The sequence below is a fragment of the Salvelinus fontinalis genome, chromosome 4, assembly GCF_029448725.1.
Source record: "Salvelinus fontinalis isolate EN_2023a chromosome 4, ASM2944872v1, whole genome shotgun sequence".
NCBI lineage: Eukaryota > Metazoa > Chordata > Actinopteri > Salmoniformes > Salmonidae > Salvelinus > Salvelinus fontinalis.
This window is the reverse complement of record NC_074668.1, coordinates 33,284,953-33,308,492: the sequence shown is the minus strand read 5'-3', so window position 1 is coordinate 33,308,492 and position 23,540 is coordinate 33,284,953. Positions and strand designations below refer to the sequence as shown.

Genomic DNA, 23,540 nt, shown 5'->3' with positions numbered 1-23,540 from the left:
AAGGACAAGGTAAGGTCTAAAACATAGAGTCACAGGGCGAAGGAACTTCAATGTGCTCTTCCAGGCTAGTACCACAGCTAGAGGCTAATTGGACCATCCCTGGCACTGGTCCTCATCTCCAAAGCCACCAAAAACTGTAACCTACCTTGTGTATTTTTGACTAACTGAATATCCTAATTAGGTCCCAGGAGCTCCATCCCATTACCTCGGAGTTAATTAAGCCTCAGCACTGTGCCAAATGGTGAATAAAGATGCTGTAGAACTGTGCGAGGGAAAGGGGTTTGGTGTGCTGGGGAGGAGGCTGACCTGCTTGTTTGTCGTTGTTACGGAACTCTACATTCCAGGATGTCCTTTATTTTTTATTTGTATTTATATTTGGCTTAAAATGTTGTTACCTTGGCACAGGTTCTCATTTTCCAGCGTGGTCAGCCTAAATTCACATTATTAAAGATAAACTGGTGATTCTTCCCCCACTATCGTGATGATATATTTATTATCCACAACTAAAGTGCCCAAAATACAACATATCTGTTACTAACCGATGAATGACCACTTCCAATATGTATCTTGAAGAACTTCATAGTGCCTCCATCAGCTGTTGATAAGTTTTAAAACTCCCAGCAAATAGGCCCCTTCCAACTTAGCATCTGCACCTGTATTTACATCTACCCGGTTTGAATCTGTATATAATGTGTACATTGCTTCAAAATTCATATAATGTAACAATTATGTTATTGATTCATATTCAAATGAATGTGCATGATCAGAGAGTGATGAAATGAACACTCGTCTTGCAGAGTGCATGGAAGAAAAGAGAAGCAGGCATTTCTAAGAAACAATCTCAAAGGTTTATTTAACATGTCAAAAGGAAGGTCACACACTTGGGAATTTAAAAGGGATCATTGAAATTACTGAAATAATTGGCAAAAACTATGAATTAAACTCAATATTAACATTAAATCAGGTTTTGGTTAAAAGGAGAGGGTGTTTTTTCTTTTCCTTGTTTTTTCTTAAAGAAACATTTTATACATGGGTTATTTTATACAACTGGTTCATTGGACAAATGCATCAAAAAGAGAAACCAGTTCTGTAGTAAACTTTACAAAAAAATACATTTTGTTTCATTGAGAGTAGAAAAGGACGGGATCAAATATTGACCAATAATATTTCTTCCTTTTCATCATTTAAAAAAAGTTGTTCTAATATCTATTTTTTGAAAAGTAAAAGCAATATACAGCACAATAAAAGAGAAAGGAATTGCTTTTGTAGATTTAGTCAGACGATTTGGTTACCAAGGAGAGGGGCTGTGACTGGAACAGGGCATGATGGGAATGCAGGGCTGCTTGATGGAAAGGAGAGGGCGGGGAGAGCATCGAGTGGTGTAGGGAGCTGAATGGGATTGGCCGAGAGAAAATTGGTGCAGAGTGGCTGGAGTGGCTGCCTGAAGTACCAATAGGGATAGAGATGCTTGGGTGGGACGAGGAGGAAGAGGAAGAGGATGAAGATGACGAAGAAGAAGCAGATCCAGAGGGCTTGCCAGTTAGGAAATGATGGTGCAGGCGTCCCTCTGGTTTGGTGGTGAGGGACAGGGGCTGGGCCTGCTCTGAGTGGGTGGCGGCGGGCGCAGCCGGGGAGGCCAGAGCTGCAGAGGGTGTGGCTGGAGAATCCAGCATGCTGCCGTGAGACGAGGCAGGGCTATCACACATCTTCTCTGAGGGCAGGTACTGCACACACTGATTCTTGTTCCTGATTGAGAAGTCTGGGTAAACAAAAGGAAGGGGCTTCGTCAATATTGCTGTTAAAGAAGCCGACAATCGTGTCCTTCAACAGTGCCCGTTCTCTTGTACACATGATAGCTGGCCAAAAAATACAAAACATTCACAGACAATGTACAGAACATACAGAAACCAAAAGGTCTGGGACAAACAGATAAACTTTGAATTAATTTATTAAAAAAAGGTGAAGTTGCAGAAGTGAAATTAACAACAAAATGGCATATGCTTTTATAAATTAAACAAATCGGGCGGAAAAACGTCTGTGATCATATAAACAAAGTCGATGACACGTTAAATGCCTGCATGTAAATGAGGTTTGAGCGTTGTGCTGCAACAGACCAAACCACTGCGGGTGGAGTGGAGAGCAGTGGCCTGTAGTTCAGCCACACTGGTTCATAACAGCAGACATACCTGCCACAACGTCACTATTAGCACTGAACCTCATATGCTGCTTGTCAAAGTATAGAGGGAAGAGAGGAGTTAGTAAAGAAGGAAAAAACTGAAGTCAAAAACTTAAAAAGGTGTTATTTTGCATATTGCATGTTGTATTGGACCACTGCCAAGTCACATGACCAGCAAAGTGAAGCTTGGGGTACTATTTCACACAGGCCTACAGATGGAGTTCTTTCTGCCCTAAATCGAGAAGAACGGTCCAAGAGAAGGACAGAGAGAAAAGGGCCCCTTACCCTCTGGTGTTGAGTCTGGCTTATTATCTCTCTTCCTCTTTTTCCGCTTTCCCTGAGCAGATAAACAAAACAATGTATTTAGAAAAAAACTGGTCTCTATCCAAGTGACAGCGACATGCTTCAACACTACCTCATACAACTTCAGTGTATGAGAACAACAGTACAGTTATTATTACAGATACAGTATTGAATCATTTTTAAACCAAGTGGAAATGAGGGGGCGCTTAAGCAACCCACATTTCCCTCATTGTTAAAAGATCCATGGAAAGATGTCCTACTCACATAGTTATCTCGTGCTGACCAGCCTGGGTAGAGTTGGGAGTGGAGTTGCCTCTCTTTCCTTGCCAGCTCATAGTATTTCGCTTGCTCTTCTCTCGAAAGTGAGTGCCACTGTGAACACAAACATGACAAAAGTCAGAGAACTAGTCGAAGCATGTACAGAATTTACATCCACAAACACATTCCCAAACTGTTGTGTGTGTGTGTCTGTGTGGTCAGGCAGTGTGCTGTGCTCACCCTTCGCCCCAGTATCTGGTTGATGGCAGCGCTCTCCTTCAGGGTGCACTCAGCCACCACCTTGGCCCTCATCTCCTTCATGTACAGCATGAAGGCATTCAGAGGCTTCTTGATGTGGGGCTTCTTGTCCTCCTCCTTCTTCGCCGGGCCAGGAGACTTCCTGCTGAGACAACAAAACACACATTCGAATGTCCCTTAAAATAGTCCTTTTGTGTGAGGTCTGATTCCCTTCCAGAAGACCTGGCTGACCCATTACAAAGAGTCAGGATATTCTTGAATCCTGGCCCTTTAAATGGAATTATGAATAGAGACTGGATACTCAGTCAATAATCCATTTGAATAAGATCACAGTATAAAGTGTTTATATGTTTGGCTGTAAGTAAATGTGAAGAATCTGTTAGTTAATGGTCCTTACGAATGCATGGAGGGGCTCATGTGGTCATGACTGTTGGGCTCCTGTTTGATGGCTGGTGATACGATAGCAGGATGAGGGATGCCAGTCTGATGCATGCCGTGGGGGTGGTGGGGCATCATGTGTGGGGAGAAACGGCTAGACACCAAGCTGGAAAACAACAAAAGACAAACACCTGTTAAACTTTTCACAGGCACTTTCTGTCTGCCCTGTCAAGTCAACTTCGACCGCTTTGACCGTCTGTCTGGAGTCTAGACTAAAGTAATGTCCAAAATTAGCTACATATTTTTTTTTCTTCAAATAAAGGCTCAAAAGCCCCTTTATCCGACCATGCCTGGAGAAAAGTGGAGTGTGTGGTAACCATGGTGACCAAGGGGCCCTGACACCTGAAACCACTTTCCTCCCTGTGTTACAAACCATGGAGGGACTTCCACAGCTAACAGAAGAGAACATTCAGATAACTGTCGGAAAACGAGAGTGGTGCTAACACAACACAATGGTACATTGTACATGGACAAAGGGGGAAATTAAGGTCCGTGCTCCTCTGCCACGCATTCCTGTTAAATACATGATTGAATGGAAAATCCTTCAATGCTTCATAAAAATCTCATAACATTTAAGACAGATATGGTCCATGATTTACTATAGCATTGTACTGTAAGTTTGTGAATGTGCACAGACACTTTCCTTGCTTTACTTCCCCAGAGTCAGGTGAACTTGTGGATACCATTTTTATGTCTCGGAGTCCAGTATGAAGGACGTTCGAGGTAGTTTTGCCAGCTGTTCCCATAGACTTCCAGTCGTTGCGATAATGCTAGTTAGCAATTGCGCAAACGGTAGTTAGCAACTTCTATCAAACTGCACCCAGACAAAAATGGTATCCGCAAGTTCATCTGTCTCCAGCGAAGTAGATAAAGGGCTTCATTGCCAAAATCCTGAAGTATCCCTATAAGGGTAACAAGTCAAATTGAGGATAACCCAATAGGGTCAATTTTATGAAAATAATCTCTCCAATATTTTTTGATTTAAACTATAATCTCATACGTAAGAGAGGCGGGCCTCTTTCAACCATTACAATCCCAGCAGCCCAAAAAAACAATGAGGAAAAGAAAAATATAAAACATAAAAAGTCAAGCAGACATTTTGCTACATACTGTATGAGATACAGTACATAAAATAATATATTTATGACGAAACTGTCAAGTATTACCTGACACACGTATCAAGTCTTGTTCAAGGGGGGCGGACGGTAAGACAAACTTTGTAACAATGTGGCAGGAACTGAGAGCACTATTGATCCCATTGAGACCTTAATGAATATTTCATCCCATACTAGCACCGGAAGGCTCGCTACAAATCTTTCAAATTTGACAGTGGGCAGAGAGTTAAATCAGATGGGAGTTGTCGGTTCAGATTAGCTTTGATTTGTCCTAATCGATTCTTAGCCCTTTCATCTTTGTGTGTGTGTGTAGCAGAGCAACTCAGAACATTGGCCTGAGCGAGAAAAGACAGTGCTGTCTACCGGGTAGGGTTTTGAATGCCAATAGTCTGTTCGCTTTCTCTTTGGAAGGAAGGCTGATCTCATCTTTAGAAGACTTAGCCCCCACATTCCTTTGTAGTCTCTACCCCACTGGCTGTCTATGGTTGGATACCCCTGTCCTAATACTGTTATAAACTAATGAGCAATGACAAGATCAGAAACATGACTACAGAGTGTAATGTAACCACTAGATATTGAATATCTACATTTTTAGGGAGGGTTAGGGGCTAGTGGACGTTCCTGAGACTGGGTGACGAAAAGCAGAGAGATCCACTCACCTGGACATGGATGCATTCATTGCGAGGGCGGGATAGGGGTGCCGGAACCCCCCTGGGGGGATAGAGTACATGTGCTGGCCCTGCCTGAGAATGAGAGAACGAGAGGGAGGCAACAGTGAGAAGAGGATCAGACACAGCTAAGAGAGAACGCAGCAGCACTAATCCAGCCCTCATCAACTGCAATCCCCTGCGTGAGGAAGAGCGCCATTCAAATTGATTACAAGACCCATGGCAAAACCCATCGAATGTGAAGTATTTATCGTAAATATCTCAAATTTGACAGTGTTTTAATATTTGAATACCAGAACTTGCTTTAACGTTTAAGAAATGCTTCAGACTGTAGTCAATGTTTCTCCTATACTATAGTTGAAGTCGGAAGTTAACATACACCTTAGCGAAATACATTTAAAAACTCGGTTTTTCACAATTCCTGACATTTATTCATAGTAAAAATTCCCTGTCTTAGGTCTGTTAGGATCACTACTGTATTTTAAGAATGTCAAATGTCAGAATAATAGTACAGAGAATGATTTATTTCAGCTTTTATTTCTTTCATCACATTCCCAGTGGGTCAGAAGTTTACATACACTCAATTAGTATTTGGTAGCATTGCCTTTAAATTGTTTAACTTGGGTCAAATGTTTTGGGTAGCCTTCCACAAGCTTCCCAAAATAAGTTGGGTTTGTATGCCCATTCCTCCTTACGGAGCTGGTGTAACTGAGTCAGGTTTGTATGCCTCCTTGCTCGCACACGCTTGTTCAGTTCTGCCCACAAATTTTCTATAGGATTGAGGTCAGGGCTTTGTGATGGCCACTCCAATACCTTGACTTTGTTGTATTTAAGCAATTTTGCCACAACTTTGGAAGTATGCTTGGGGTCATTGTCCATTTGGAAGACCCATTTGTCACCAAGCTTTAACTTCCTGACTGATGTCTTGGGGTGTTGCTTCAATATATCCACATAATTTTCCTACTCATGATGCCATCTTTTTTGTGAAGTGCAGCAGCCCCTCCTGCAGCAAAGCACTCCCCACAACATGATGCTGACATCCTGTGCTTCACGGTTGGGATGGTGTTCTTCAGCTTGCAAGTCTCCCCCTTTTTCCTCTAAACATAACGATGGTCATCATGGCCAAACAGTTCTATTTTTGTTTCATCAGACCAGAGGACATTTCTCCAAAAATAATCATCTTTGTCCCCACGTGCAGTTGCAAACCATAGTCTGGCTTTTTTATGACGGTTTTGGAGCAGTGGCTTCTTCCTTGCTGAGCGGCCTTTCAGGTTATGTCGATATAGGACTCATTTTACTGTGGATATAGATACTTTTGTACCGGTTTCCTCCAGCATCTTCACAAGGTTCTTTGCTGTTGTTCTGGGATTGATTTGCACTTTTCGCACCAACATACGTTCATCTCTAGGAGAAAGAACGTGTCTCTTTCCTGAGCGGTATGACGGCTATGTAGTCCCATGGTGTTTATACTTGCGTACTATTGTTTGTAAAGATGAACGTGGTACCTTCAGGCATTTGGAAATTGCTCCCAAGGATGAACCAGACTTGTGGAGGTCTACAATTCTTTTTCTGAGGTCTTGGCTGATTTCTTTTGATTTACCCATGATGTCAAGCAAAGAGGCACTGAGTGTGAAGGTAGCCCTTGAAATACATCCACAGGTACACCTCCAATTGACTCAAATTATGTCAATTAGCCTATCAGAAGCTTCTAAAGCCATGGTATCATTTTCTGGAATTTTCCAAGCTGTTTAAAGGCACAGTCAACTTAGTGTATGTAAACTTCTGACCCACTGGAATTGTGATACAGTGAATTATTTTAGTTAAATAATCTGTCTGTAAACAATTGTTGGAAAAATGACTTGTGTCATGCACAAAGTAGATGTCCTAACCGACTTAGCAAAACTATAGTTTATTAACAAGAAATTTGTGGAGTGGTTGAAAAATGAGTTTTAATGTATGTAAACTTCCGACTTCAACTTCAATATGAGATTTGGACTGTAAGATTTAACGCTGTGTGTTGCTCACTGTGGCACCAGCCAGCCCAGAGGATGAGGGATCTGTCCCACTGCACCCGGAGACAGGGGGTAGTACGGAGAGAGCTCTGATGGGTGGGGAGTCCGAGGAATGCCTGAAGGGAACACAAAAGGGGACAGTTTAAGCATTTAGGTCATTTTACTAGTCACAGTCAAGGTCATTATCTCTAAGAAATTAGCCAATGATTAAGTCAGACATACCTCTGTTAAAGTTGAATGCAAGCCATGCAATGCTTTTGGATCAGAGGCTGTACTAGGCAGCAACATGATATTCCATGATGTATGTGTGTGTACCTGTCTTTGGGTCAAGGATCTCCGGGGAGAGGTGTGAGGGAGGGGTTCCGGGGGAGAAATGTTCGTTGCTGTAGGTGATGAGGGGGGTCAGCGGGTGGACATGGTGAGCATGCTGCACCACTGGGACCTTGTTGGACTGTAGGAGAGACAAGAGGAACACACAGAGGGACTTTAGACATGGGAGAGACAAGATAGGTTAGAGCAGGGGTTTACTGGTATTCCTGGGTCTCCAAACACTCTCACAGAAATAGGCTCATTCATAACTTACAGATAACACAGTCTGGCATTTGTAACACGTTGTGCATGATGTTTGACATTTTCATTGACAAGCATGTATAGCCTTCTGCATCATAATGTTCCAAATCCACCATGGAGCCAGCGAGCATGAACGTACAGTGCATTCGGAAAGTATTCACACCCCTTGACTTTTTCCATATTTTGTTGAGTTACAGCCTTATTCTAAAATGGATTAAATTCCCCCCCCCCCCCCCAATCTACACACAATACCCCATAATGACAAAGCAAAACAGGTTAAGAAATGTTTGCGAATATCTAAAAAATAATTATAAAAAATCGTAAATATCACATTTACATAGGTATTCAGACCCTTTGTTGAAGCACCTTTGAAAGCTATTACAGCCTCGAGTCTTCTTGGGTATGAAGCTACAAGCTTGGCACACCAGTATTTGGGAGCTTCTCCCATTCTTCTCTGCAGATCCTCTCAAGATCTGTCAGGATGGATGGGGAGCGTTGCTGCACAGCTATTTTCAGGTCTCTTCAGAGATGTTCGATCAGGTTCAAGTCAGGGCTATGGCTGGGCCCCTCAAGGACATTCAGAGACTTGTCCCGAAGCCACTCCTGCGTTGTCTTGGCTGTGTGCTTAGGGTCGTTGTCCTGTTGGAAGATGAACCTTCACCCCAGTCTGAGGTTCTGAGCACTCTGGAGCAGGTGTTCATCAAGGATCTCTCTGTACTTTGCTCCGTTCATCTTTCCCTCGATCCTGACTAGTCTTCCATTACCTACCTCTGAAAAACATCCCCAAAGCATGATGCTGCCACCACCATGCTTCACCGTAGGAATGGTGCCAAGTTTCCTCCAGACGTGACGCTTGGCATTCAGGCCAAAGAGTTCATTTTTGGTTTCATTAGACCAGAGAACCTTGTTTCTAATGGTCTAAGAGTCCTTTAGGTGCGTTTTGGCACACTCCAGGCGGACTGTCATGTGCCTTTTACAGGAGAGTGGTTTCAGTCTGACCACTCTACCATGAAGGCCTGCATGGTGGAGTGCTGCAGAAATGGTTGTGCTTCTGGGATGTTCTCCCATCTCCACAGAGGAACTCTGGAGCTATGTCAGAGTGACCATCGGGTTCTTGGTCACCTCCCTGACCAAGGTCCTTCTCCCCCGATTGCTCTGTTTGGCTGGGCGCCCAGCTCTAGTAAGAGTCTTGGTAGTTCCAAACTTCTTCCAATTAAGAATGACGGAGGTCACAGTGTTCTTGGGGATATTCAACTGCATTTTTTTGGTACCCTTCCCCAAATCTGTGCCTCGACACCATCCTGTCTCGGAGCACTGTGGGACCTTGCATACAGTACCAGTCAAAAGTTTGAACACACCTACTCATTCAAGGGTTTTTCTTTATTTACTATTTTCTACATTGTAGAATAATAGAAGACATCAAAGCTATGAAATAACACATATGGAATTATGTAGTAACCAAACAAGTGTTAAAAAATTCTAAATATATTTTCTATTTGAGGTTCTTTAAAGTAGCCACCATTTGCCTTGATGACAGCTTTGCACACTCTTGGCATTCTCTCAACCAGCTTCATTAGGTATTCACCTGGAATGCATTTCAATTAACAGGTGTGCCTTGTTAAAGTTAATGCATTTGAGCTAATCAGTTGTGTTGTGTCAAGGTAGGGGTGGTATACAGAAGATAGCCCTATTTGGTAAAATACCATGTCCATATTATGGCAAGAACAGCTCAAATAAGCAAAGAGAAATAACAGTCCATCATTACCTTAGACATGAAGGTCAGTCAATATGTAAAATGTCAAGAACTTTGAAAGTTTCTTCAAGTGCAGTCGCAAAAACTATCAAGTGCTATGATGAAACTGGCTCTCATGAGGAGCGCCACAGGAAAGGAAGACCCAGAGTTAGCTCTGCTGCAGAGGATAAGTTCATTAGAGTTAACTGTACCTCAGACTGCAGCCCAAATAAATTCTTCACAGAGTTCAAGTAACAGACACATCTCAACATCAACTGTTCAGAGGAGACTACATGAATAAGGCCTTCATGGTTGAATTTCTGCAAAGAAACCACTACTAAAGGACACCAATTAGAAGAAGAGACTGGCTTGGACTAAGAAACACGTGCAATGGACATTAGACCGGTGGGAATCTGTCCTTTGGTCTGATGAGTCCAAATTTGAGATTTTTTAGTTCTAACCACCATGTCTTTGTGAGACACCGAGAAGGTGAATAGATGATCTCTGCATGAGTGGTTTCCAGCGTGAAGCATGGAGGAGGAGTGATGGTGTGGGGGTGCTTTGCTGGTGACCCCATCTGTGATTTATTTAGAATTAGGGCACACTTAACCAGCATGGCTACCACAGCATTCTGCAGCGATACACCATCCCATCTAGTTTGCGCTTCATGGGACTATCATTTGTTTTTCAAAAGGACAATGATCCAACACACCTTCAGGCTGTGTAAGGGCTATTTGACCAAGAAGGAGAGTGATGGAGTGCTGCATCAGATGACCTGGCCTCCACAATCACCCGGCCTCAACCCAATTGAGATGGTTTGGGATGAGTTGGACTGCAGAGTAAAGGAAAAGCAGTCAACAAGTGCTCAGGATATGTGGATGAATTCCAGGTGAAGCTTGTTGAGAGAATGCCAAGAGTGTGCAAAGCTGTCATCAAGGCAAAGGGTGGCTAGTTTGAAAAATCTCAAATAGAAAATATATTTTGATTATATTTTTTAGTTACTACAAGATTCCATATGTGTTATTTCATAGCTTTGATTTCTTCACTATTAATCTACAATCTATAAAATAGTAAAAAAACACAAAGAAAAACCCTTGAATGAGTATGTGTGTCCAAACTTCTGACCGGTACTGTATATTTCTTGAGTTGTATAATATCTCCTAGATATAGGACAGACACTTGTGTTGTTTTCGCATTGTTATTATGGGGTATTGTGTGTAGATTGATGAGGAAAATAAATAATTTCATCAATTTTAGAATAATGCTGTAACGTAACAAAATGTTGAAAAAGGTCAATGGGTCTGAATACTTTCCGAATGCACTGTATGTTGTTGGTAGTCACCGTGTCACTGAGTCATGTGTGTAAAGGTGATGGTGAGCCTCTATGTCTGTGCCTGCCTGTTTGGCTGTCTCTCTTCCTCCCTGGTAAACAAAGCAGGCTGTGGCTGTGCGTGTGACGGGCCCTATGATGCAATCTGGATCCCCACCAAGGCACAGTAAAAGCCTGCGGATACATGCCAACACCATTACGGCCATTTAGTGGCGGAGAGAACTGTTTGTTCAGCCTAACAGGCAAAACAACAGGGCCCATGATCCAAAAGTCACACCTGTAAGTACTCTAGGTACCTCAATGCCCATACACATGACTGGATCCCTTATTTCATGCCGCTAACTCACCCACACAATATTCAGCCCTCAGTTGATCAGAGTGTAGGATGACGTTACCCCTATCCACATTTTTAGGATCTCTCATTGATTTGGTCTGAGTACACTACACTGGTATTAGATCTATCTATATGGTCTAAGGGGAACAAAATCCTATATACACTCAAAGCACTCACAATACAGCATAAATCACAATGGGAGTTGGGATATACACTTCAAGAAGTTTGTTGGAGCAGACTCATTGTTATTTCAGCTTTTTTAATAGAGCTGTGTGGTGCCAGAGAAACTCCAGATCCCAATAGTCTGCTAGCTAACTGCACTAGAGCTGGCCAGGACAGCCAGGAGGACGATGATGATGATAATAATAACCAGCGTCTCTACTTTCATTAGGCAGCGTTCAGCCTCAGTCATTTCCCCTGGCTGCCCCGCTCAATGGAACGCTTGTTGGCCCAACTCGTCACATGGGAGGGTCAGGGGTGGGGGGGAGAAAGGAATCTTGTTCCTCCAACCTAACCTTTCTTCAGTATCCCTCCCCAACTCCTTCTCAACCTCTCATCTAACCAATGAGGTCCAGGAGGGAACAAGGTTTGCATTGAGACGGCTGTACGCTCTCTTACTTCACGCTGCTTAGAATTGTTCCAAATATCAGGCATGCTTTTTCTGCCCTTTTTTTATATCAGTTCCAACCTTTCCCCCTTTTTAAGTCTTAGCAAACTTGTTTCTCCTGCTTCCAAAGCCTGCTTTGATTTCAGAAATGCCAGTTGTGACGAGGATAATATTTACAAATGCAAAGTGAGATAAAATTAACTTAAAATGTTTAACGCCTTGTAAAACGTGAAGTATACATTTGTTCAAAGTGCACATTAGGTGTAAACAACCAAAGAACCCATGATACGGATAAAGCTTTCATATTATATGATGGTTGCATAAAGCATTATTGCATTATGTAGAAAACCCAGTGCTCAAATGTCATGTATACTTTAGGCAGGCTTTGTTGTTCTACTTCATGTACAATGTGATAAAATGTCTCCTATATTGTGGATGCTGTTTGAAACCTCTGGACCTGAGTGCCAACACATTTTGGGAAGCACTTCAGTGAGAATTGGAAATGATCGGCATTAATAATTTGTACTTTGGAATACACCAATCGCGTGTTCACTTCGAACGGATTTTTAAGTTTAACAGCGCCAACTTCAACATGGATACCAGACTCTGCATTTTAGTAAAGCATTGCCAAAAAAAGTGTGGAACAGAAATATGTACTGTAGGTGTGGGCTGTTCACATGCAAAACCATTTTGGCCAGCGGCCTACCTGCTTAAACCATCTCCAGAAGAGAGGTCCCTCTGTGGTCTACCTTAAGGGACATAGATGGTTACCTCATCAACTTCTACTGGCTTATTAGGTATTGACTGAAAAGTAAGTAAGTCCCTCCCACTAGATCTGAATATTATGAGTGGCTACAATTAAATAAAAATACTTTTAAAAATGAAGGCAATGGTATTACACTTCTTCAGTCTGTCACCTGAACATTCAGCTGGAATGCAGTTCAACAGTAATTACCAGTTAGTAAATGTGAATTTCCCACAACAACAAGTCGTCTTAACATTAAAAAAATGGATTAAGTTAGTTTAAGACGTTTCGGGGGGGGGGGGGGGGGGGGGGGAATATGGAACATGGAATTGTTTTATGAAGGTCATACCATGGATCATTTAGCCATTTGATTTTCAATTTTAGGACCTCTTTAGGTAGGCCTCAAAAACATTAATTTGATAAAATATTGAATTTGGCATTTACTACTATAGCCCACAGAATAATACATTCATGAATTGCAAAATAGACAGTCATAAAAATACATCATAAAGAAAAAGGTTTTGAAGTATCTGTCCTCTATCTTGGAGTTATTATAAAACTCAGGAAATATACAGTAACAGCCAGAGGTTTGGACACACCTACTCATTCAAGGGTTTTTCTTTATTTTTACTAGTTTATACATTGTAGAATAATAGAAGAGACCAAAGCTGTGAAATAACACATATGGATTCATGTAGTAACCAAAAAAGTGTTAAACAAATCAAAATATATTTATATTTGAGATTCTTCAAAGTAGCCACCCTTTGCCTTGATGACAGCTTTACACACTCTTGGCATTCTCTCAACCAGCTTCATGAGGGATGCTTTTCCAACAGTCTTGAAGGAGTTCCCACATATGCTGAGCACTTGTTGGCTGCTTTTCCTTCACTCTGCAGTCCAACTCATCCCAAACCATCTCAATTGGGTTGAGGGCGGGTGATTGTGAATGCCAGGTCATCTGCTGCAGCATTCCATCACTCTCCTTCTTGAATCAAATAGTCCTTACACAGCCTGTTTTGGGTCATTGTCCTGTTGAAAAATAAATGATTAGCCCCACGAAGCGCAAACCAGATGGGATGGCGTATCGCTGTAGAATGCTGTGGTAGCCATGCTGGTTAAGTGTGCCTTGAATTCTAAATAAATCACAGACAGTGTCACCAGCAAAGCACCCCCACACCATCACACCTCCTCCTCCTCCATGCTTCACGGTGGAAACCACACATGCCGAGATAATCCATTCACCTACTCTGCGTCTCACGAAGACAAGACCGTTGGAACCAAAAATCTCAAATTTGGACTCGTCAGACCAAAGGACAGATTTCCACCGGTCTAATGTCCACTGCACGTGTTTCTTGGTCCAAGCAAGTCTCTTCTTTTAATTGGTGTCCTTTAGTAGTGGTTTCTTTGCAGAAATTCAACCATGAAGACCTTATTCATGTAGTCTCCTCTGAACAGTTGATGCTGAGATGTGTCTGTTACCCGAACTCTGTGAAGCATTTATTTGGGCTGCAATCTGAGGTGCAGTTAACTCTAATGAACTTATCCTCTGCAGCAGATGTAACTCTGGGTCTTCCTTTCCTGTGGCAGTCCTCATGAGAGCCAGTTTCATCATAGCACTTGATCGTTTTTGCGACTGCACTTGAAGAAACTTTCAAAGTTCTTGACATTTTACATATTGACTGACCTTCGTGTCTAAGGTAATGATGGACTGTTTTAACATTTAAAAAATGTTATTCTCTTTGCTTATTTGAGCTGTTCTTGCCATAATATGGACTTGGTATTTTACCAAATAGGACTATCTTCTGTATACCACCCCTACCATGTCACAACACAACTGATTGACTCAAACTAGAGGTCGACCGATTAATCGGAATGGCCTATTTCAAGTTTTCATAACAATCGGTAATCTGTATTTTTGGATAGCGATTTGCCTATTTTTTTTTATTTTTTTACACCTTTACTTAACTAGGCAAGTCAGTTAAGAACACATTCTTATTTTCAATGACGGCCTAGGAACGGTGGGTTAACTGCCTTGTTCAGGGGCAGAAAGACAGATTTTTACCTTGTCAGCTCGGGGATTCGTTTTTGCAACCTTCCGGTTACTTGTCCAACGCTCTAACCACCTGCCTTACATGCACTCCACAAGGAGCCTGTGTGGCAGGCTGACTTCCTGTTACGCGAGGGCAGCAAGAAGCCAAGGTAAAGTTGCTAGCTAGCATTAAACTTATCTTATAAAAAACAATCAATCTTAACATAATCACTAGTTAACTACACATGGTTTATGATATTACTAATTTATCTAGCGTGTCCTGCGTTGCATATAATCGATGAGATGCCTGTTAATTTCTAATTGAATCACAGCCTACTTCGACAAACGGGTGATGATTTAAAAAGCGCATTTGCGAAAAAAGCACTGTCGTTGCACCAATGTACCTAACCATAAACATCAACGCCTTACTTTAAAATCAATACACAAGTATATATTTTTAAACCTGCATATTTTGTTAATATTGCCTGCTAACATGAATATCTTATAACTAGGGCAATTGTGTCACTTCTCTTGCGTTCCGTGCAAGCAGTCAGGGTATATGCAGCAGTTTGGGCCGCCTGGCTCATTGCGAACTGTGTGAAGTCCATTTATTCCTAACAAAGGCCGTAATTAATTTGCCAGAATTGTACATAATTATGACATAACATTGAAGGTTGTGCAATGTAACAGCAATATTTAGACTTAGGGATGCCATCCGTTAGATAAAATACGTAACGGTTCCGTATTTCACTGAAAGAATAAACGTATTGTTTTCGAAATGATCGTTTCCGGATTCTACCATTTTAATGACCAAAAGCTCGTATTTCTGTGTGTTATTATGTTATAATTAAGTCTATGATTTGATAGCGCAGTCTGACTGAGCGATGGTAGGCACCAGCAGGCTCGTAAGCATTCATTCAAACAGCACTTTCGTGTTTGCCAGCAGCTCTTCGAAATGCTTCAAGCATTGCACTGTTTATGACTTCAAGCCTATCAACTCCTGAGATTAGGCTGGTGTAACCAATGTGAAATGGCTAGCTAGTTAGCGGGGTGTGCTCTAATAGCGTTTCAATCGGTGACATCACTCGCTCTGAGACTTGGAGTAGTTGTTCCCCTTGCTCTGCATGGGTAACGCTGCTTCGAGGGTGGCTGTTGTCTATGTGTTCCTGGTTCGAGACCAGGTAGTAGCGAGGAGAGGGACGCCTGTTATTGCCTGTTACACTGGCAATACTAAAGTGCCTATAAGAACATCCAATAGTCAAAGGTATGTAAAATACAAATTGTATAGAGAGAAATAGTCCTATAATTCCTATAATAACTACAACCTAAAACTTCTTACCTGGGAATATTGAAGACTCATGTTAAAAGGAACCACCAGCTTTTATATGTTCTCATGTTCTGAGCAAGGAACTTAAACGTTAGCTTTTTTACATGGCACATGTTGCACTTTTACTTTCTTCTCCAACACTTTGTTTTTGCATTATTTAAACCAAATTGAACATGTTTCATTATTTATTTGAGGCTAAATTGATTTTATCGATGTATTATATTAAGTTAAAATAAGTGTTCATTCAGTATTGTTGTAATTGTCATTATTACAAATAAATAAAATTTGACCGATTAATCGGTATCGGCGTTTTTTGTACTCCAATAATCGGTATCGGCGTTGAAAAATCATAATCGGTCGACCTCTAGCTCAAACGCATTAACTTTTAACAAGGCACACCTGTTAATTGAAATGCATTCCAGGTGACTACCTCATGAAGCTGGTTGAGAGAATGCCAAGAGTGTGCAAAGCTGTCATCAAGGCAAAAGGTGGCTACTTTGAAGAATCTCAAATTGAAAATATATTTTGAATTGTTTAACGTGGTTTTGGTTACTACTACTACACCATTGTGTTCAAGAGTGTCTCCCCTTTCTACAGTGGGGTCATATTAGTTTGTAGCCCAAACGGTTCGGACGCAACAGACAAATGTTGGGACATCAAATGACCAACTTCAGATGAGTCCCGTGGGGCTTGTAAGAGCAAAACGGAGAACACCACCGTGTTTGTGAGAGTCTTCCCTTTCTATAGAGTGGTCATTTCAGTTTGAAAACCAAACCGTTTAGATGCTACAGTGCTTTTTGTGAGAAGACCAAGAAGTCTCCTCGTCTGACAAACAGCGCTGTAGCTCTGCCACTTTCCACCGCAGGTGTGGAAGGGCGACATATGGGGATGTAGTGGATTGAGATGCAGCCCATTCAAAAAGCTAGATACTGTATTTCTAGCTTAAACTGACAGATTTTGATGGTTTTTTTTTCTTATGCTGCGTTTAGATGGTACGAGGTAGACAGCAAACCAGATGTCATTCTTTTCAATGAGAATGTAAATGCTGTAGAGGATGGCGGCGGAAGACGAGACTTGCCGCCAGAGTTCAAATATTTAAAGTTTTGCCGTCTGCTGCAGCATTGTTTTCTACCGGATGTTGATTTGCACTGTTTGTTTACTGAAATCTCCATAGCAAGACATACTGTTGTGCTGGCTTGCTTTTGCTGTCACCCTCTTTCTTGCTTTCTTGTCCCGCTTTGCCAACAGGTGGTTTTTGCGTCCCTCGTCTAAACGCAGCATTAGATTCCAGGTGTGTCAATAGACTCTAGCCCATCAATACCTCTATTCATCCTCTAATAACCCTCCTACCCATGACAGCTTCACATGCTTGGGTTCATGATCACATGGGCAAGGTGTATTAAGTAAACCACATGGAACATAAGCTATGTTTCAAATATAAACATGTACCAAAACACAATGCCTCCACAAACGTCGTGTGGCAACACTGACTAATGATATTAGATCTGAGTCGACACGGTAACAGGAAGAAAAGTTGCTGAGCCAGTACAGAGACAAGGTCGCTGTCTGTTAAGCGGTATGAGGCAAAGTAGACCGAGGTGGCAGTACCTCACTGGGCCATTAAACTTGGAGCACTGCTAAGAAAACCACAGTCCTTAGTCAATGTGGGTGTAGGGGTGGATTTCATTCAAGCAAACATGTTTTTGGATCCTGCACATCTGAATTGAATTACTACGCAAACAGCCGATGGGGAAGAGAGCGCAGAACAAACTTTGTGTATGCCTTTCTACTACGCAATCACTTCAGGGTGGGAGGCTCAGAGGCCTTTCAAAACTCCAAGAAAGAAAGAGTGAAAAGATTGCATAGCATGCTGAGAAATCCAAGCCTTGTTTGTCAATGACAAAAGGAAACAGACGTAAGTTGACTGACCGTGTCACATGATTTTAGAATCAACCCACCAAAAACTATGACATTAATCCCAAAGAAGCTACGCCACTTTGTCTGACCAGTCATCTCCTCTGAAAGGGTCAATTGCAATAATGTTTAAGGTTAAGAAAATGGCTGTGTCACTTTGCAGTGGCTAGACACCAATAAATAATTTAGTGTTTCACCTAGGTCACGTGAAGAACTGAGAGGGCAAGCTAAAAACATAGTGAATTTATTAAAAGAGGTAGCAGAGAATAATTTTTCATCAACGTCTAAATCAGTAACATGGTATATAAACAAATAATATATAATTATATAATCAAATTCCTATACGTTTGACCTTTTGATAAAGATACCTTCTAGGCAATGTTCCCTCTAATCTGCGGGAGGGCATGCAGCTCCCATTGGACTGCCTTGCAGAAGAAATATCAGCACGCGCAGAGAAGCACAAGGTTGAACTTCACTCAACTTTCTATTTTTCCCCTTTAACACTATCAACGTCTCCCTCTACTGTGGGTATTGTGAATATTAGCCACTTTCAATGAAACATACAGAAACAAAAACAACTATGCAAGAGATTTTCTTGTAGGCAGAACGCACCGGAGTAGGATTCTATTGCATTGACAGGCACGAGTCAGCCCATACTCTACAGACCAGTGGTGCATAACCAATCAGAGCTGCACTCTCCCTATATGCAAATAGACCATTGCCATATATGGATGTGTGCAATTCACTTTTAACTGGACTGTGTTTACAGCATTAATGGTGGTGAGTATATGCACTTGTTTTGAGATCACTTGAGAGCAGCATGTAGCCACGCGTGCACATTTGTTCATATACTTTGCTAGTAATTGAATTATTAGCCCAGTTATAGCTCATTTCTAAATCAGCCATGGGGGAGTGGTTGTTTCCTACAAGAGCACAAAAAGTATGCATTTCTATCCATCTTTGAAAAGCGAGTCAGGTAAAGAGCATTTTTTCTGTCTTAAAGGAACAGTGTTGTACTTTGAGACTAAAGTAGCCAATAGGCAGAAGGTAGCATAATTTGTCTGATTATCTGTAAAAATGGTATGGGAATAATAATTAACTTTATTTTGTAAAGTGGTTTCTTGCATAAAACAGCACATTTTCAGTCATCTCCTTGTCTGAAGGACAAGTGGATAAACAGGTTAATGTCAAGCCCTGCATATTTTTTCCAAAAGTCTTACGGAATGTTTGCCTACAATGAACACCCCACATTGGCTGCTACTGTAGGCTGAATGATAGAACAGCTATTTCCATGTTAAAATGTTATGGGATGCATTTTCTCTATTGTTTTTGATTGTAGGCCACTTGATAGGCCTACATTATGACCACAGTAACTACTTGGCCACTGTTATAACTGTAACTTAAAGCAAGTACAGCGTCAGTCTTCACAATAAATGCATCCCAGAAATTGCACAGAATTTTCACAACATTCAAGTTTGCACTCAGCAGACCTGAAATTTGCTCAGTGCCCCCAAAAATTGAGGGAACAAGTGCACTTTCTTGTTTATTAGTGGCTATGTACTTGGATATTGAGACCTGATTCCTATCAGTGTGTGTCTATAAAAGCAGTGTTTCTGCAGAGCCATGAAAGGACTGCAGCCTTCCCATCAGTATTCAGTTCAGGCTTCCCAAAGCCTTTGATTTCATGATGGACTCTGGTTGTTCAATGCGTAATGCAGCACTGGCAAATCTCAGAGGACACCCAGTCAAAGGTCTTTCAAACTATTTTGGACTGCGAGCTAGCAGAAAGTATCTTTGGCAAACCCAACCTGTACCATTCTCTGTCGACGTCTTTACAAAAACTTCTACTCAGTCTAATGTGCTGAAAGATGCACGGGCACTTCATGGAGAAGCCATCTTTGGAATGGAAATCCATGTCAATGCTGAGGTCTTACCACTTCAATTCAATTAACAAGCAACCAGGTGACCGCCATACTCCACTAAATGAATTATGACATGCTACTGACACACGGGGACCAAGACAGCGCTCCTGTCATCATGATTGCGCTGTAATGGGGTATTGAAACACAGAGAAAATAATGATTCTATCTTTGTCAAATTCAGAACAGGAGGCCATATTTGAGCTGTGAGTACTGATCATCTGATGACTGAACTGGGCAGATATAGTCCTGACTTCAGTGTCTAAGACCGACCTCGTTAGGAAGTCACATTACTTCGTAAACTTGCTTAACAGTGAGTCACTTGTTACCAATGACATGTCTAACATGGAAAAATCAGTAGGAATGGTAGAATGACTTGAATCAGCGGAAGTGTGTGCTATTGACACAGCTTGATCACCATGGTGATGATTAGGCAGAGTTAGTCTAGTCTGAGGAGTGTGTTATTGCTGCTGTGATCTGAGGAGCCAGAACGCAGGCAGCTCTCTCCCTGTCCAGTCTAGTCCGGCTGGCATACCGCTACTGGTGACTGACAAGGCTGAGGCTGACACCCACAATGCATCACCTGGCCTTGCATCTTCTTTGATGTATAATGCATGAATAGGCAGCTCTCTGAACACAGGGTGTGATATTGGGGCGATGGTGTGGTATTCACAGACAAGCTTGTTCCCTTCTCCATATCCAGCCCCCCACCCCAACTCCAAACCCCGCCCCCATACTACCAAAAGCAATACCAACTGAATGCTAAATAAACCTGTCTCGTGAATAATTGAGGATCTTGGCCAGAGCAGGCTCTGATTAGCATACGGGCCTTATGGACCCAATCTGCACAGCAGTGACAGGACAGACAGCCTTCCCTGTTCCCAGGCTTCTCAAATCCACAGAAGGGTTTCATTTCTATTTCAGACTCCTCTCACTCCTGGTCCACTAACACAGCAAGAGGAGTCCTAGTGAGACCAGCTCCATCATTCATTACAATGCACATTGTTGTCTGCTGCAGACCAGGCACCGTGAGGGACAATTGCACCAGGAATCTGATCATAACCAATGGCATCATCATCTCATTACTGCTGTAGTGCTGCAGCTAAATATTAAATCAGCAAAGAAACTAAGGGGGGAGAAGGCCTTTCAACAAACACATTGGAGGGCAGATAAGTCATATCAATTAAGAGCCATATGTGCATGAACAGTGGAAGATACTTGACGGTCATCCCCAGAAGTCCCACATAATCAATACCAGACAAAAACTCGTCTCCACACCAGCCGTCATGAATATACAATTATAACATGTAATGAGTGCTTGCAGAAGAGAGCAGGAATACACAGAGATGCTGCTGTCCCCCTCTCTCCTCAGGTCCCTCTGGCTGGCTGGCCCTGGCTCCTGGGCAGTAATCCCTGGACCCCCACGGACCCCATCCGCTCCCCCTGCTCTCATTAGTGCAGTGCTGGGGCCCTGCAGGCCTGGGGAGCCTGCCTCCTGCTCCCCCTCTCTGCTGCTAGGGTAATGAGCACATAATCAGCCTGGCTCCCTGGCAGCAGCTCACCAGAGGGGCATGTGGGCTTATGGCCATGGTGTGTGTGTGTGTGGGTGGGAGGTGGTGGATGGTGGGGGTAAGGGCACAGTGGGGTGTTTCAGTCTGAATGGCCTGGGTATCAGAGGACGCTTCTGCTCACACATCTGATGACCTTGTCTCTCAGATCACCTGATTTTATCTTGGCTACATCCTCTTCTGGTTAACATGACCACTCTAAAATACTCTGTGGACCGAAGAGATTTAGCTGAAGGGCAAGAAAATATAAACGAGAAAGGAGACCGTGACTTGAAATGGGAACAAGCAAACTGTCCAATACAAAATCTAAAGTTAGGCAATTAAAATAAGTAAAATATTCACCTTCAAAATCAACTAAATCTTTCACGTCTGAATCTCAAAGTCCTGGTCCTCATTAGTCTCTCTCTATCAACCTTCCTGGTTCAATGGACATTCAATAAAGATGAAGGTCACACAAATATAGAAGGCTCGTCACAGAGAAACATTCGTAGGTTTCTTTTATGCGAATCTTGAGTTTGGCCAAGGTAGGGCAGCATGGAACCAAGCCAAAGACCTCAGGTTCCTCGTCAAGTCTTCAATAGCCCCTTTCATTTCCTCCTAATTCAATTGCAATTACTCTGCTCCTTATTCACATTTTTTTGCTGCCCTAAAATACAGGCCCATGCATTTCATAATGTCATATATTAAGTAAATAAAATAAAATCCATTGGCAGGAACAAAACAGGGCACAGCGAGCCCTGTGTCCCGCAGACAAACGAGCCATACTCACAGAGAGTCACTGACAGGTCAGCACTGTAATAAAATATATTTAATTGGCTTCCAATTGAGAGGGAAGTCAGCCACAGAGAAGCTCTGGATTCCCCAGGCCAAGGCCTGCACTGCTCCCACTGACAACAGCTTCCCATTGACGCCACTCAATGAAGACTTTGTCAAGTGCATCATTGTGTTTATGCGATCCGACAAACACACCACAAACTAAACAGACCCGTCTAGCCGGAATCACTAAGGTCACAGGCTGAGTCACTGTGATTATTTAACCACAGTGTGGTAACCATGGGTGGCTCGCTGAGCACAAATACAAATCACTTCCCTAACCCCAGATCACCCAGATATGAGGTACAATACGCTGCTCTACTTCCTCCCCACTTCATGGTATGGAATGACTAGATGACTGTTGCAATGATGTAGTAGTAGTAGTAGTAGTTGTAGTAGTAGTAGCAGCAGAGGGTGCTGGGAGCCGTTACTAGACACAGTGAGTGGCTGGATGGATGGTGTGGTGTACTCACTAGGTGTCCTGGGGTGGGGGAGCGGGGGTGGCTGGATGGATGGTGTGGTGTACTCACTAGGTGTCCTGGGGTGGGGGAGCGGGGGTGGCTGGATGGATGGTGTGGTGTACTCACTAGGTGTCCTGGGGTGGGGGAGCGGGGGTGTCTGGGTGGATGGATGGTGTACTCACTAGGTGTCCTGGGGTGGGGGAGCGGGGGTGGCTGGATGGATGGATGGTGTACTCACTAGGTGTCCTGGGGTGGGGGAGCGGGGGTGGCTGGATGGATGGATGGTGTACTCACTAGGTGTCCTGGGGTGGGGGAGCGGGGGTGGCTGGATGGATGGATGGTGTACTCACTAGGTGTCCTGGGGTTCGAGAGTGGGGGTGGCTGGATGGATGGATGGATGGTGTACTCACTAGGTGTCCTGGGGTGGGGGAGCGGGGGTGGCTGGATGGATGGATGGTGTACTCACTAGGTGTCCTGGGGTGGGAGAGCGGGGGTGGCTGGATGGATGGATGGTGTACTCACTAGGTGTCCTGGGGTGGGAGAGCAGGGGTGGCTGGATGGGTGGATGGTGTACTCACTAGGTGTCCTGGGGTGGGGGAGCGGGGGTGGCTGGATGGATGGTATGGTGTACTCGCTAGGTGTCCTGGGGTGGGGGAGCGGGGGTGGCTGGATGGATGGTATGGTGTACTCACTAGGTGACCTGGGGTGGGGGAGCGGGGGTGGCTGGATGGATGGTATGGTGTACTCACTAGGTGTCCTGGGGTGGGAGAGTGGGGGTGGCTGGATGGATGGATGGTGTACTCACTAGGTGTCCTGGGGTGGGGGAGCGGGGGTGGCTGGATGGATGGTGTACTCACTAGGTGTCCTGGGGTGGGGGAGCGGGGGTGGCTGGATGGATGGATGGTGTACTCACTAGGTGTCCTGGGGTTCGAGAGTGGGGGTGGCTGGATGGATGGATGGTAT

The 23,540-nt window shown here is 43.2% G+C and overlaps 1 protein-coding gene across 3 annotated transcripts in view; it reads right to left on the bottom strand.

Moving 5' to 3' along the window:
• Positions 1-825: 825 nt before the first annotated feature.
• The window catches only part of LOC129853582 (transcription factor 7-like 1-A), a 50,079-nt gene continuing 27,364 nt past the window's right edge, over positions 826-23,540 (bottom strand). Inside the window, exons 5-13 of one of the 3 annotated variants that reach the window (XM_055919775.1) lie at positions 7,544-7,679; positions 7,242-7,344; positions 5,208-5,291; positions 3,393-3,539; positions 2,978-3,140; positions 2,744-2,851; positions 2,462-2,513; positions 2,187-2,223; positions 1,672-1,759 (exon numbers count right to left, since the gene is read on the bottom strand). In XM_055919775.1, the coding sequence (XP_055775750.1) occupies positions 2,204-2,223; positions 2,462-2,513; positions 2,744-2,851; positions 2,978-3,140; positions 3,393-3,539; positions 5,208-5,291; positions 7,242-7,344; positions 7,544-7,679 (813 nt within the window). In that variant the 3' untranslated portion in view covers positions 1,672-1,759; positions 2,187-2,203. Of the gene's footprint in view, positions 1,760-2,186; positions 2,224-2,461; positions 2,514-2,743; positions 2,852-2,977; positions 3,141-3,392; positions 3,540-5,207; positions 5,292-7,241; positions 7,345-7,543; positions 7,680-23,540 lie in introns of all 3 variants that reach the window. The other 2 variants (XM_055919772.1, XM_055919773.1) reach the window with 2 other exon arrangements.